Source organism: Scaptodrosophila lebanonensis, unplaced genomic scaffold (genome assembly GCF_003285725.1).
Source record: "Scaptodrosophila lebanonensis strain 11010-0011.00,11010-0021.00 unplaced genomic scaffold, SlebRS2 tig00000024-arrow-pilon, whole genome shotgun sequence".
Classification (NCBI taxonomy): Eukaryota; Metazoa; Arthropoda; class Insecta; order Diptera; family Drosophilidae; genus Scaptodrosophila; species Scaptodrosophila lebanonensis.
Genome location: NW_022060538.1, coordinates 1,834,813 through 1,851,523, shown reverse-complemented (window position 1 = coordinate 1,851,523; position 16,711 = coordinate 1,834,813). Strand labels below are relative to the sequence as shown.

General features: G+C 38.1%; 1 protein-coding gene across 1 annotated transcript; it reads left to right on the top strand.

The window, feature by feature from the left end:
* The first annotated feature begins 9,854 nt into the window (after nt 1-9,854).
* LOC115620737 (sodium-coupled monocarboxylate transporter 2) lies at nt 9,855-14,157 on the top strand. Its single transcript, XM_030514122.1, has 7 exons — nt 9,855-10,307; nt 10,368-10,485; nt 12,629-12,696; nt 12,770-12,921; nt 12,981-13,121; nt 13,179-13,662; nt 13,720-14,157. The coding sequence occupies exons 1-7, from the start codon at nt 9,927-9,929 to the stop codon at nt 14,104-14,106; spliced, it is 1,731 nt and encodes a 576-aa protein (XP_030369982.1). The 5' UTR covers nt 9,855-9,926; the 3' UTR covers nt 14,107-14,157.
* The last annotated feature ends 2,554 nt before the right edge of the window (nt 14,158-16,711 follow it).

Sequence of the window (16,711 nt, the reverse complement as noted above, 5' to 3'; positions counted from 1 at the left end):
CTAATAATACTTGTAAGTACTGTATATGTACTATGTACGTTGTTTTAAATATAAAGACCACTTTGTCTCGTCATTCTCATCAAGAATTGATTAATTGATTGAAACAAGATATTATCTACTCATTCTTTAATATGCACATTATTAACTTATTTAAAGAGCACAAGAGCACTTTTGGCGATTTACGGGAAGTAGTAGTTCGATCAATCCACCATCACAATTGTTGCTTTTTTTACCATAGTGGAATATTAAAACTAGAACTAGTTTAGTTTTTAAAGCTTTTAAGCTTTCCAACAGACAGCGAGACATACAAAGTCTGCCAATATTGGACTAGGCTTTGAGCACAGATTTATGTATTTTTATATACGTTTTTACATATATGCCTCCTATTTGGAAAGTCAATCAATCGTGGTCGTGATGTAATATGTCTAACCCAGTACACCTCTAGTGTTCAGAGTATTGAGGTTTCCGTATCTGCGCAAATCGCGGTGGCACAAAACTGTTGAAAATTCCATTAAACTTCGCGCAAATAACCGAAGGCGTTCAATTCTAGTCGACGTCGTTTATATAATTTTGCTGTGTAGCAAAACAACAACAACAGCAACAGCAACGGCAGCAAGTCAGTCAGTGGAGCGGGCGGGCAGGCGGAAAAGTTCTGCGGAAAACTTAAAACAAGCACTACAACGAACGAAGATGACGTTGACTTTCGAGTATGAGGTACGGTGCGGTACAGCGACTGTGACTGGTGCGGCGGTGACGGAGCGCTTCCAAAAGTTTAACAAGTCTGACGAGTCTCTTATTTACAGATTTTTATTTTTACTAAAATCCTTCAAAATTAACTAGCTGCGCATACTTAATAATCATGGATGTACGAACATAAGGCATGTTGTTCCTCTGTGCCTCCTGATGCTACTGTTACTACAGCATGCCCCGTTCGGAGTGTTGTTCGCTTGTTGCACTTGCCACGTTGCCCCCCCCCCCCCCCCCCCGTGGCACCACGCCCCCTGCCTTGACGCGTGTACTACTGCCTAGCTGCCTGTTGTTACTTTTGTCTTGTCTTGTGCGCTGCCTTGTGTGAGTTCTTGTTGTGTCCCAAGGCACTTGGCAATTGCAACAGGGAGCTGCATGTGTGTGCAGATGGCATACGAGAAATTACGTATTGTTTCAAACGCAACAGAAAGTTGAAAATAATTTTATAATGTTTTCCACTTCAAGCTTTCATGGTACATTACTTTTGGCTTTTCACTGCCATGCTCGTTCCACGTCGTCCTTTACCGAAACTTTAGCACTTGCAAGTAAAAAACAATTGGGCGTACATTGGCTTTAGAACGCCGAACCTTCTACACACTTGGAACGAAACTTCTCAGTTTTTCAAATTGCCCAAACATATTATTCCATATGTATTGTTTAAATATAAACTTGCACAACACAAAGGTATTGTTTTTATGTGAAAATGTAAATGTAAAACGTAAATTGTTAAATGAATGCAGTTCCCTTGTTGAAGCCGGAAAGAAATAGCAACAAAAAAGGCCACTTGCTCATATATGAACATGGGCAAGCAGATCATAAATGAAAGTACACATACAAGTGAGTTCAAGGAAAAAGCGTCGCCGAAACCCAAGACATACAGCACATAAACAATGTAAGCATCTGGTATCGATAAGTGTGATATCATATGCAGGTCACAGATAGTACAAACAACCAATAGGATATACAGTCCACACTCACATTAGAGATGGAATGATATATCAAATGTAAGTCAAAGAGAACTACAGAAAGGGAGAGTAAGTGTAGAATATAGAAATTAAGTATAGATGCGAATTAACAATTGTGTATATAATACGCAACATTTTTAGGAATAAAACAGTTCAATTTTTAATTCAGCAAGTGATGTGGCGTTTCTTCTTGAATCCCATTCATGTATGAAATAGTGATTTGATCCGATGCATTCAGATATGCATCAATTAATAATATACAAGTATTCTGTAGCACAAACATTTTAAACAGGCTACCCAACATTTCTGCGCGATGGAATTAAAAAAAGAGAACATGAAAAATCAGTTGGGTTCCTTATACCTCATTTAATTGGAACAATAGATATTTTCTTCTTGATTTATAATGCAATAAAGCTATAGCCAATTGCCCTACAGTTAGCCTGTTTACAATTTGGCCCAATAATGTTCATGCACAGATGTTCGCAGTTCCAGGGCACGGCTGTACAAAGCACCCAGCAGAGTTGGCGACTGGTTGGAGGAAACCCCAGCAGAATGGAAAAATGGAAACATTTAGTCGAATATTCTACTAATTTAAAATTTAACCAAATGAAGCATAAGGCGGGTGCTTTAAGCATGCAAGGATACATCACAGTAAGTATTACTATATGAACATAAGGTATAATGCGCCTCCCTATACCCCGTTACCAATGGTATAACAAACGCAATGTACTCTTTCACAAAACATATCGGATGCTTTATCATATTTGTGCAAGTAGTTAAAAGGCAAATCTTTATGTTGTTTTTCTTTGTCTACCAAGTTCTGTAATTTGATTTATAAGGCAGTTGATGGCCAGTATTTAGTCTTTGGGGCTCGTCACATATTCATTTAGATTTGAAGACACAATAAAAGCTTTTCAAATTCACAACGATGCCTGTTTTTGTCGGGGTGCTTTCTTGGGTTCTATGTGTCTGAATCGCCCTCAGGTCAAATCTCTAATCTGAGAGCGCTCTTAGCTGCTGTGCTTTTTATGTATATTCAGTTCAATTAGTAATCTAGTAGCTCCAGCAATAGTTTAATTTATCCCACAAGTCTAGAAGGGAATGCAAGCTCTTCTATATCTGCACGGACATCTTCCAGTCAAGTATCTCCTTGTCTGACAACTTTGGTTACTGCCCAGTTAGCTTTGGTAGGTTAAGGCTGAAAATTGTGTTCTTTTACATAACTTTCTTAATGAACGCTTTAAAAATATTGATTCTCGAGAAAAGTACGGATGCCAGTAGCACGAAGTCAATTGGAACTCATTGAATCAATTTGCTTAGCATACAGTCTATATTTATCAATCAGAGGAGCGGGGAGAGAACTTCTCCCTATGGAGCAAAGCATGATCTGTATTCTGAGATATCCCTCAACATTTAGGTCGTTAATGGACTCCATCGTATATTCTTTGATCGCGAGCTATTCTAATATTGACTTGCGCTTTTAGAGGACTTATTAGTCTCTTGGTCTACAGTCTGTAGAGAGGACAAGCCTAGTTCAGCGGTGAGACTCCGTTTTTATTGTTTATAATCCATTACTATTACTAGGCTAGCACCGATAACAACAGTTTTAGCAATAATTGGAACTATTGTTTGCCAATAAATCAAATGCAATGCTTATTAGTCTTTAATATTGCTGATATTATTGAGAGAGGAGTTTAGTGTATGGTTGTAATTTGTATCAGCTTAAGGCCCTTCGAGTCATTTAATCAAACAATATTGAAATCTCGAAACAATAGAATGACATGACAACAATTGCAGACATTCCCTCCCTCCTACTACCGTATGGTCATTTGAATCTATAAGCATATTACATACTCAAAAGGCTTATATGGTATTAGTTTTGGTTGCGCACAATTGGGGAAGCTGTAAAAATTATAAATTATTAATTAATGCAGTTTACGTCGAAATTGAGGCAACTGCCAATTCGATTTGAGTTCTAAATGTAAGCAAACTCCTTTAGCTTACAGACAGCTTCACATCGTAACAAAGGCGATTGAAATTAATGTGCTGAGTATTTGGTTTCCTCGTATCTTGTTTTTGCTGTTTTCATCGTTGCTGTTGTTAAGCTAAGGCTCTTCCGAATAATAATTTACAATAATAAACCTACAGTGGCTACTAACAGTTTGTTTCCATTTCGTATTAGTGTTGATGCTACTTTACTACATTATAAAGCAGAATAAATCAAAAACTGACGATAAAATTTTGGAAAATTCAATATACGAACTGACACTCATCTTTTAGTTCTCCAATGAGAGGTAAAGAATTTAGGGTATTGTTGTTGTTGAATTGTTATTGTTGTTGTTGAATTGTTTTATTGAACGTACATACATATCTACATTTCCATATCAGATGTTGGAAATCAGCTTGGGGGCGGTTTAATAATCCATTTGTGACCTCTTTCAGTTAGGCAACCATTCGCCGTTCTTTCTGGGACGGGTTTGGAAAATTCAAACACTAAAGGGGGGAAATGGGCTGCAGCGTTTATTTAAAAAATATGCACGTTGTATATGATTAACAACATACTCGGATTTTGTACTCTAAGATTAAAATAAGCTGCATTCGCCGTTCTGAGAAATTATTCTTTTGGCGTGTACAGGAGGTGTTCCAGTTTTTCGATCGCTTACCTGCATCTGTCGGCCTTCTTGACATCTAAGCAGTGACCTGTGCCTGCAATCCGTTCTCTGGAATTACACTGGGAATAGAGGGAGTCCATTGCTCACCAGCTTTAGTCGAAGCTTTATGCACCCAGCTGCTATGGAGAGCTACTCTTAATCCGAAGGGTGTATCGTTCGTTCTTTTCTGGGCTAGGTATGTAACTTCCTTTATTATTTAGGACATATAGCACAAGTACCCGCCCTTGCCAATGATTCGTGCCAGTAATTTGTAGTAGTAGTTAGATTCCCACTCACCCAGTAACCGGATACGCGAATGTGCTTCGACACAAATACATTTCGACACTGTGTAAGCATACAAAAACCTTATTATCAAATTGACTATGGACAGAAAGCCGTTCGCTGTCTATTTGTGAATTTACTTAGGACAGTGTTTGCTTGTGGGTGTATTACATACATACATGCACGCATGCAACGTTTATGCGTACAAAAATGTTTGATCAAATTTAACTTCGACTGCCAAGCCATTTATTTACTTGAAGCGTCTGTTGAACATTACACTACTTATGTACGAGTATATGCAAACATTTTCATCAAATTTCTCGCTCAATCATAATATATATTTGTGAAATTTGATTCCCGGGCTATGAAAAATTTGAATAATATCTAATAATGGTGTATTAATGCATTATAATGGTATTATTATGTATGTAGCAATTTAATGGTATCTTTATGATAAATCTTCCGAAAGGGTACAAAAAAAGTATTTTAGGTCGCCGAAGCATGACAAGGTAAATCAATCAAAACATAACCGACTGTCCGTCTGGATGAATGCGAGAATTTCGAAAACAGCTAGGCTCACATCACATAACACGAGGTTATTTCATTTGTTTTGATTTGTTTCCCCACTTTTCCACAATTCAAAATTTCCTCAATACTCCTCACAACTCCGAAAAAATATAGAACACACTTAAATTTCATCTAAACCGGTATTTTAAGAGCACTTATTAGCGAATCACTTCAACTCTGCTACTTCGCTACTGCTATGTGCTAATACAACAACAGATACATATGTATGTTTGTGTATTTAACACAGTTTGGGAAGTCTAGGGTATTCCACTTAACGGATTTAATTTTACAGAAATCTGTATCGCATAAACACCAGATGTGATTGTTTGTGTTTGTCATAAGTCCCGCCTATGGAAATTGTAATTACTATTGAACATTAATTAATTGTATATTATGCAAAATTCGCACATATTAGACCTTCATACATACACGTATAGATGTTAACTAATACGGCAAAATCGATAATTAACACAACAACAAACAGTTGAAATATGACCGGCTGGCTGGTTTTCTCAGCATGCATTGATAGATGTCGAACGACCGTTCAAGGATTTGATGTGCTTAAAAGGCCACCCTAGCCTCTGGTCAGCATCTGACTTTGCAAATGAACGACAACTCCATTCGACCATTCGAGTGCATATGCAAATTAACTGTGCAATTGTCTGGAGCCTAAAAGCATACTTAACCATCCACAACTATAAACAAGACATAACTTTTGAACCTGTGTAGAAGTAGAGTCTGCTCTTCTTTTGAATATTTATTTTCACAATACGCTTCACACCTGGGCTTGTTGTTTTCTCGGAAGATCTGTGAAATTGTGCTGTCCATAGCATACAGTTGGGAAGTTGCCCTTCTTTGTAATGTATTAGCAACGGCAGGTTAACAAGCTCGTAGAATGTTTGTAGCAAAATAAACGAATCGGAAGCTTTTCGTATAAACAATATTTAACATTTTACGCTACTTGACTTAATGCAATGCTGTGCTCAGCTCTCATTATTTTGTTCTTGTTCCTTTTTTCTTTTCTTTGTTATTTTGAACTGCCGGACGCCGTTGTTGGTTTGTGGCAACTGCTGAGCTTCATGCTTCACCAAACTCGAGCTTCTGCTGCTGCTAGTTGTGTTGGACATTTGGCCTGCAGCGACGCAGCAACTCGCCGAGCTGGCTGTTTAGTTTGCTGCGGTGGTTGTGTAATTGAAATAAAATGTTTTAAATCAAATATTATTCTAATTATCTACAAAGAAAATAATGGCAGTAACGTTTTGTGTGCCGACCCTAAATGGCTGCCGGGTACACGTACGTTTTTTCTTTAACATTGTTTCTACTTGGTTTCTTTTATTTTATTGTTGAAAAGAACTAATTTTGTATGCAATCAAGTTTTCTTATGGTTAACTGGCAGTCCGCATTTAGTTTGAGATCTAATTTGCTATGTAAAATACGACTACATGCTCCCATTAGTTGATACGACCCACTGGACAATTAATTCGCCATTAACCAAATGAGCCAAAAGGAAAAAAGGGCAAAAAGTAAAAGTGTTGTTACAGGCGTTGCAAAATTGCAAATTTAAATATTGTAATGTTAAAAGTTAAAAGGATGCTAGTGGCGGTTGGTGAACGCATAAATTTTATTTTTTTTCAAACGGAAAAAAAAGTTAGTGCAGGGAATCGAATAAGCCACTTCATTTCCTGAATTCAAAATCTGAACTGATCTTAACCTTACAAACTAATTTTATCTCAAGGGCGTAGCATTTCCCAAAGGGGGCTAAGAAATTTAAATTTTGATTACAAAATGCACGATATGTTAAATTGAGAACTTATGCATATTATTAATAGAAAAAGTTAAACAAATCTAACTTAATTCCATTTTAAGGCGAAATAGTGCGCTATAATAATAAATGTTTAACTCTTTCTTTACACCCTGTTTTGTTCATTAATTGTAATAAGGATATTTGTTAAGCTCTTGTGCTATGTCCAAAACTTGCAGCCCGATTCGCAAGAAAAATAACACACCTAAATAATTTTCAGTTCTTAAGCCATCGGTTAACAGCTTTGCAATGAAGTCGTTCGTACATTAGATTCAGAATTTGCTTTCGAGTTCTTGAAGAGGCCTCCTCCATTTATCGCAGCTCATGGACTAATGTTTCCATTTTTCAAACTTCAAACTTGTTGATTCACGCCACAGCAAGCAGGCATAAGAACTAGCAATCACCTGGGACTGCAGCATAAACCATAGTTTATCAACTTAAATTAATTACTCCCTAGCCCATCACCACACACGCATGTTCAAAATTATAGGCCATAAGAAAGGGGCGAAAAGAGCGTTCGCATCGGTGCGAAAGGTATCCGTTAATCATTCGAGACGCCCACTTTAAATAATGAAATTTATAATAAATTTGTATGTTGCCATATCAATCGCAAGCATAACAAAGGGCGGCGAAAATTACACTAATTAGAAAATAAATGGCATCCATTAATTAACAGCTGCATGAGTTTAAGTAAACGTTTAAGCGTGTCAGGGAAGCGGACAGTAGCAGAGTAGCAGAGGCAGTCAAACAAACAGCATGCCAATCAAACTGTAAGTTGGCTTTGTGGCTTGAAGAACTTCTCGCTGTTTTTGGCATCCGTCTCCCTGGCAGTTCGCCGTTAATCAACACTGTGCGCTCAGCACACCTGTGCGTGCGCCTTGATTTGGCTTTGGCAAGTTTATTAAAAGGTAAACAGATGTGTTTGGGGTCACACCATTTACACGCAATCAACGCGTCGGCACTGGCGCATTTAACGCTTCAACGCCCGGCTTTGTGCAACAACAATAACAAATAAGACGTGTCTCATAACTCATTTTGATGTGCAATTTCATGCACCTGCGACGGCACGTAACCAATTTGCTGTTACGTCTACCGCTTCACCATCGACAGGCCACTCTCCTCAATCTACTAGCAGGCCTCTATTTTGAGTGGAATAGCCAAGTAGCTCCAAAGTGGCTGCCAACAAATGGTCGGCTTTTAATCGAGTCGAGTATTAGCGGAAACTTTAAAAAGAACCATAAATATACATAGATATAGTCTACTATCAATATTTGCCTAAGCAAGAGACGATCCTGATACAGGACAGTACATCAACACATTCTTGAATGCTGAATCCATTAAAATGTATTGTATGCATTTTATATTGATTATTATAATTATTTTTATGTTAACAAGCAAGTTGTTGAACTTATGACCAGATCTCTAATGATTTGTTATCAATATAACCTTAACTTCTAGACGGGGTATCGCATGACTTGTAATTTAAGGCGAACGTAAGACTGCATCTCGCAACCTTTCTACTATCAGTTTGGGTTCGAAAGAACTAAGCCCTTTTATATATATTCATATTCTATTAATATATATAAATTTACGAATTTCTTGAACATAAATTATCGATGCCATAAAAACAATTCACCGAGAACTTAAAAACTAAAGAGTTAAAGTCAATATCTAATAACGAATCCGAAGCGATGGAAAAATATTATTTGTTCATCCACCAGTTATGCTCCGATTCACAGCCCAAAGTAGACCGAGACCTTACAATTACAATAAAAATATTATTAATTACAATAAAAATATAAAAAAAAATGTACCTGGAATAGCCTGGAAGAGTTGGAGAAACACTCACTTGGGGGATGGTGGCCGGGGCGGCAAACTAGGCTGCAATTACACTTGAAGCTATTGAAGGAAGCTTATCATTAGCCTCATATTTCAGCCATCTCCGTAATCTCTAACCAGGAACGGCTATGAGACGGGGATTATCTTGCTGGACTCGCTAATAAATCTTCCCCCATCGCATCTGATATTCCATTTTTATATATACGAGTGTATATATAAATAAATATACATATAAATATAATAAGCTATTAAATCTAAATATAAGCTTTCTTTCTCTATAAATGTTTTATTTGTATTGGGCATAGCTAGTTTTCTAGCTTATAAGCCTTTATTATAACCTTTTTATTGTGTTCTTTCATCGACATTCATGTTTCTTGACCTTAAATATAATAAATAAAATTACATTAAGTGGGATCTCCTGTTTACCGTTTACTGTTGGTGCCGTTATCGGGGAGGTTATCGAGGACAATTCAAACGGAATACTCGTAGCTGGGCGGTCAACACAGTCAGCCGCTGCTTCCCTGGAGACTCAAAATTATATTTGCTTAACAGCTTTGTTCATGATTCAAAATCACTCTCGAGATGCTGAGTCACTGTCATTCTCTTGCCTAAGATTATTCCCCATAATCTATATAGCATGACTTGTGAAAAGAGGGCACACTTCAGGTTAGGTAATATGTATAATATATACAAGTTTTGTGGCTGCGAAGACAATGAATGAGTTATTCAGATAACGATAATCTGATTTTAAATGTCAGAGCTAATTGATAAGAGAGAGCAAGGCGCGTCTGCTGGGAAAGACCAAGCTCATGGTGTATGCTTAAAAAGTTCAAATCTACGCAAAATGTGATAAAACTAAAATCAGTTTAACCATTTAGATAAGATTGCTCTCCAAATAGGTGGTATTTCGGTTATTAATTCCATTGGCGCTTTATAGATAACATCTTATCGACTTCAATACCATATAAAAGCTCAGATCTTGGAATGTGATATCCATTTGCCGTTGAAGTGTGCTCGTTCGTAGATCTATTGTGCAGTTCGTGGATAGCAGTTCGGGAAGTACTTGTTGTAATAATGTCGATATTAGTTAACGGCACGGAAAATGTCGTTCGGGAATCGGCAGCATTCGTATTTAATACGGTCGACTATGTGGTTTTTGTTGTAATGCTCAGTATATCAGCAGCCATTGGGGTGTATTTTGGATTCTTTTCGAAAGGAGCCGACACTACAGAGGAATACCTGATGGGTGGCAAACGAATGAAAACCCTTCCGATTGCCATATCCCTGGTGGCCAGTCAATTGTCCGCCATCTCAATTATGACTATACCAGCGGAAATGTATGCCTATGGCATTAATTGGATTTTCAATGTGATCTGCATGATCGTGGTTGTACCCTTACTCAACTATGTCATAATACCAGTGTTTTATAATAATAACATTTCCAACTGCTACGAAGTATGAATATTTTACTGATCGTTATGTTTCCTGCGCTAAAACATGTTTTTACGACTGCAGTATCTGGAGTTACGCTTCGACCGAAACACACGCCAGTGGCAAACACTCATTTTTGTGGTTTTCCTATTTTTGATGCTTCCAATATTCATCTTCTTACCATCTCTGGCGTTTTCTCAAGGTAACATATTTTGAAAAGCACACCTACTTATAAGTGAAAACTTCACCTTCTACTTATATGCCCTCTTCCGAAAGAGAAAGCATTGGGACTTTTCTCTTTAGACTAAGTATAGCATGGCTTATACTTTTCGATATCAGTTGTAGAAAAGGGGCACTAGAGGCAGATAAGCATGTATGTACACTGCTGGATATACAGAAAATCAGGCAAACATGTTGAGGCCGAATTCGTACTATTTATTTCAAATTCAAATAATATGCAGCTTCAGCGTGACAGACAAAAAATCTAGGCGCCAATGGTAGAGAAGGCTCTCCCCTGCACCAGACCCCAGCCTTATCGCTAAACTTAAAAAAGAAGCACGCGAAAAATCCATAAAACAACTTATCAACTCTATCGAGCAATAAAGGTGATCTTTAGTACAAGCAGTTACGGGTTTACGTTCAATGACTCCCCCTATTCTGGAAATAACAAGAGAGAACGCCACTGATGAGCAAACCCGACATTGAAATACCCTGTACCCAGGTAAACTTTCGACACTGAGGTATATGCGCCTTTAGTAGAAGTAAAGGAAGAAGAAGAGCGAACTTGATGCTGCAGCTTGTGGGAGTAGTATTAAGTATTAATATCTAATAGTAAGAGAATCTATATACCAAGTTCGGGTAATGTGCTCTCAACCGTTCCCGAAATCCAGACGTTCATCCAGACGGACGGACATGTCTAGATCAATTTCTTTTGGCTTGCTGATCAATAATATATATACTTTATGGGAGATGCTTCCTTCTGCCTGTTACATGCATTGCACAAAAATGTACAAAATGTATTCACAAATGCCGATTCTATCTAAATATCTAAATTGAAAAGAAAAATTCTATGAAAAAAGCGACAATTTTTCTCCCTCAAAACCTGACTCCTCAAATAGTGGGACTTTCCAAATGCCAGTAAAATTTACGAATAGTACTATTTTGAACTAGTCATTGTTAATTAGTTGTCAATAGCTGTATACATATGTGGGAGTATAAGCCGGAGCTTACTGGGTTGTATATTGCGTTATACACGACACACTGTATCATTTTCAGTTTCGTATTTTGTGTATCTTAAGAATGAAATTATATATTTTCCTAACTCATTGCTTATTTATTGTTATATATTTAAACAGACTGTTTCAGGCGGCACAATTGATTTTAAGAGTGTTCTGATTTGCACAAAATTTTTCACCTCGCCTGATGATTTTTTTTGTGTGTCATTCATCGTTAAAAAGCATTGAGATGTATTCCCGACATTTCATATTTTGAATTGTCCACTCCAAGACCAAACTTCCGTATACAATCTGCTAAATCTAACAATGGAGCAATGGATTAATTTCTTATACTCCAATTGATTCCTTGAAGCTGCTACATATTGTTCATCCTTGTTCGGCATTTAAAAGTTAGTGTACTAGTTAATATGCTATAGCGTGGCAAACCTAAGTATGTTAGGTTGACAAACTCATGTTGAACATGTACATCTACTTGGTTTGAAAAGGGGGTTGGGTCAACAAATAGTTACTAATAGTTGATATTTAACTTATTCTCTTGCTGATTACGACAATACTTCATTTAAAGTCAAACAAGAAAGGAATGCTAAAGTCGAGCGGGCTCAACCCTTAAATACCCATAAGTGTTTATGTACAATGTGTTTGTGTACTTGTACATATGTATATATGGTGGTAAAAAAAATGAACAAACTTGATCTGCCTAGGGTTTAGGGGAACCTAGCTTTCTAGCTTTTGTACCTTCTGAGATCCTTTCGTTCATACAGACGGACAGACGACTCGTCTTGTCAAACTGATCAATAATAAATATACTTTTGGGGGTCTGCCCCGCCTCCTTCTGTGTGTTACATATCTACATTCGCACTAAACTAGTATACCCTTTTATCCTTTGGGTACAGGGTATACAAAAAATGCAAAAGTAGGGAATCAGCTAACACACAAAATATTGCAAAGCATATAACGCATTTTCCAAACCCAATTAAATTTTACTTTGATTTTTCTATCCCAAATGACATTGCATCTGGGTGGTAATACAGAACCCAGAAAGATATTATAAACATATGTACTTTATATGTTACAAAACTGGGTTGTCTCATCAACTTTATTTTGTTCCAGTTACTGGTTTCAACGTGCACATAATCAATTCGATCGTTTGCAGCATTTGCGTATTCTACACAATGTTTGTGAGTTGTTTCTGAAATGTGAACTGGCAGCCCAACCTAGCAGTTCAAGTATTCAGGAAGTTCTTAATTTCAGGGGGGCATCAAAGCTGTAGTTTGGACAGACGTTGTGCAGGCTGCAGTTATGGTTGGATCCGTTGTGTTGGTCGGCATCCTGGGAACAAATAATGTCGGAGGATTCGCAGAAGTTGTGCGAATAGCTGGCGCAGGAGAACGTTTGACCGTCAAGTAAATAAAGCAGATCCCAAAAGAGCAAAGACTACTATACAATATGTTTTGTTTAACAGCTTCGCCTTTGACTTAACTACACGTTCTACATTTTGGAATATTTTCGGTTCTGCCACAGTTATGTGGACCAGTTATGTGGGACTGAATCAAAGCTGTGTCCAGCGAATTGTCTCACTGCCCTCTTTGGGACACGCTAGAAGGTACGCCGGATTTAAGGCTTAGATCTGAGCCGGCTAAAAATGTTTTTTTTTTTTCAGATCTCTGGTCGTTTTTGGAATAGGATTCGTGGTAATAATGTTTTTCAACTGCTACACTGGCATTGTTATGTACGTCCGGTACCACGGCTGCGATCCTATGCTTCAGGGAGTGGTTGAGAAGGTCGACAAAATGGTGCCGTATTTTGTGCAGGATGTTGTGGGGCACCTGAAGGGTATGCCAGGAGTCTTTATTTCGTGTGTGTTCAGCGCGGCGCTTAGCACAATGTCCGCAAGTCTTAACTCACTGGCCGGGATCATATACTTCGATTACATCAAGCCACACATACATCACACTGAACACAAGGCAAACATCGTTATGAAGCTATTCATCTTTAGTGTTGGGGTTTTCTGTATCCTGGGTGGAATTTTTGTTTCAAAGTTTTCCTCCCTTTTGCAAATAATATACTGCATCGGAGGAATTATATTTGGATCGATCGGAGGTGTGTTTCTTCTTGGCATGCTTATTCCCAGAGCACATAGTCGGGTGAGTTAACTCTCAATAATACGAGATAGAGCAATTAATTACAAGTAATTGTTCCAGGCGGCCCTTGCCGGAGTCTTTGTGAGTATTGCGTGCATAAGCATTATCGTTATCGGATCATGGGGACGCATTCATTATCCAACTTTACCTACATCCACACAAAGTTGTCCTGCTCCAAATACGACAACGACTACGAAACCTACGATGCTGAGAGAGCCACAGGATAATGAGTGGAGCATTTTCAATTTATCCTTTAATTGGTATGCTTTTGTGGGCTTCATAATAACTTGGATTGTGGCAATACCATTGAGCTACATAATTCCCCCATCATCGAGCTTCAAGCTTGATCCAAAATTATTATCTCCAGTAATAAGGCCGTTTGTGAAATACGAGCAAACACAAGTTGATGAAACATATGATCTTAAGTGCGATAAGTTAAAAGCTTAGTGAAGTTCATTTAATTCTAATTACACAATAAATTAAGCGATTAAAGACAAATTTTACTATTTCCCTTGACAAGCCCATTAATACGTTTATTGTATTTAGACCATAAAAAGTTTTTTCAGCTTATTGCGTACGATAACATATGTATGTACATACTTGTATAATGAGAATGACATATCTACAAGCGTAATCGTCGTATAGCACCTACTAAAGTTTGATCACATTTTGTACTATTTGAAGTTGTGAAATTATGCTTAGTTCCGACGGCAAAGCGCCGCCATCTCACCTCAACGGTTACGTACTATCGCCTATTTATTCGTACTTATTCATCCATGACACCAACATATAGTTTTCGGACAATTGCAGTCTGCATTTAATACAGAAAACGTCCGCAATTACCAGGTAATTGTAATTGTGACTAGTGATTAATGATTATTGATTGCACCTATTACTAACAAGAAAGGAATGCTAAAATCGAGCAGGCTCAACTCTTAAATACCCTGCACCACCCCACAAAAAATTAAATTAATTAAATTAATTAATTAGTTTAATTTAATTAATTAACTAAATTAAAGATAAAATATTCCATACATGCATACATATATTTACATTTACATCAGAATCGTGCCTATGCGTGTTTGTGTACTTGTACATGTATGTATGCATTGGGCCTGGTTATATGGCTATAACTTTCTTTCCGATCATTCTATCATAAGCTATCACTAAGCTACTGTGACTACCAGTAGTTTTAGTTCGAAATTTTAAGAATTACGGGAGTTATAGAAAATCGTTAATAGGGGGGAGTGGGGGTGTGGATCAGAAAAAATGAACAAACTCGTCCTTTCTCGGGCTCAGGAGAATCTGTATACCAAGTTTGGTTATTCTAGCTCTTATACTTTCTGAGATCATTGCGTTCATACAGACAGACAGACAGACGGACATCGCTATATCGACTCGGCTTGTCATGCTGATCAAGAATATATATACTTTGTGGGGTCTACCAAGCCTCCTTCTGTGTGTACCCTGTGGGTACAGGGTATAAAAATCTGGGATTACTTTGATTGCGATTGTTTTATCCCGTCCTTTCAAGTTACCCTTTTGTCGAAAAATCCAAAAACTATAACATATTTAGCAAAGAGTAATTAACCAGAGACTAATCGGCAATCACAAATGGATACATGGTGAATGGGCCAGTGATCGTACTTGCTCCACAAGAGGAAGACAGACAAATATCGATTCCTCTAGCCATATAACATGTGATCCAGCATTCGTTTTTCTCTCAGTATGCATACCATTTCGAAAATTATTATCATCGCTCATTTGCGATGATTGTCACTCTTTTTGGCGCGAATTGTAGAGTGCAAATTGAATTTTAAAATAATATGTGGTATCACTTTGGAAGAACAACAAAAAGAACAACCACCATTTCGACAAGAACGGCAGTCAACAATATAAAATCAATTTAAATTTTCTTCTCTCACGCATACACACTTACATCAACGCTTACACACGCATTTTGAAATAAAAACCGAAATGGATGCGAAAATCAGTAAAGAACCCGCAATCTTATATCAAGCTGGTGCGTTTGGTTGTGTGTGTGTGTGTGTGTGTCCCGCAAAGCAACTCAATCATAAGTAAATATTCCAGACACACACACGCACACTGACTGAAAAAGGAAAGAAGGGCGGCAAAGAAAAAAGCAATCCGGTTGCAAGCTTATTATGCCCTCGGGCAAAATAAGTATGGCCCATACAGTCGAGCTGGGCACGGAACGCACAGACTTGGGGCCTTGCAGGCGAAACACGTTCTAATAGATTTTCAGCCTCCGCTCCCTCTTAGAGTTTGTTGGCGTCGGCATCGACATCGAGGTCGATGGTGCGATGATGCGATGGTGTGGAGGTGGTGCCGGCGACAGGCCGCCCAAGTTCCACATGTTGCTATTGTTTGGCTTCCTATTACTTACACGCTGCTGTTGCACGACCTCGATGAACACGTCTGACATGACATTTGGGCTTCGATGTTGCCACGCCAATTTGAGACCGTAAATCCTTTATTCAATTTTTAGTCATGATAAATTTTATATACGCCGCCGTCATCTGTCTGCCGCGCGAGCGCGCCTAAAAATATACTATACTCGTTCATGCCAACGATAAGCGCCACACACGCTGCGCAATCAAACACATAAATCCGAAGGATTCCATGCCAGCATTTTAAGCATTGATAAGAGCCCCTAAAGGCCCATAAATATCAGGCACACAAGCGTACGAGCACATAGATCAGCTAGTGGGCAATCAATATTGTTATGTACATATACTACAAGTATATATGCATCTGTGTATGTTATTCAAATCAGTAAAGTAAGGCAAATATTAACCAGCAGAGCAACCCAACCGCACGACCCACCACCAGACGACCACTTGACAAAATGAATAGAAATCAAATAGCTGCAATTGACAAGCAAACGTTCATAATGACGAACCGTGCCAGAGCGGACACTGTCGCGCCGGAAACTGGCACACAACTAATTGGACATCCGTTTTCCGTGCGATTATCTGCACAGCTTCGGCTTATAGTGCTCATTACTATTTTTCTGAGGCAATAAGGTGGG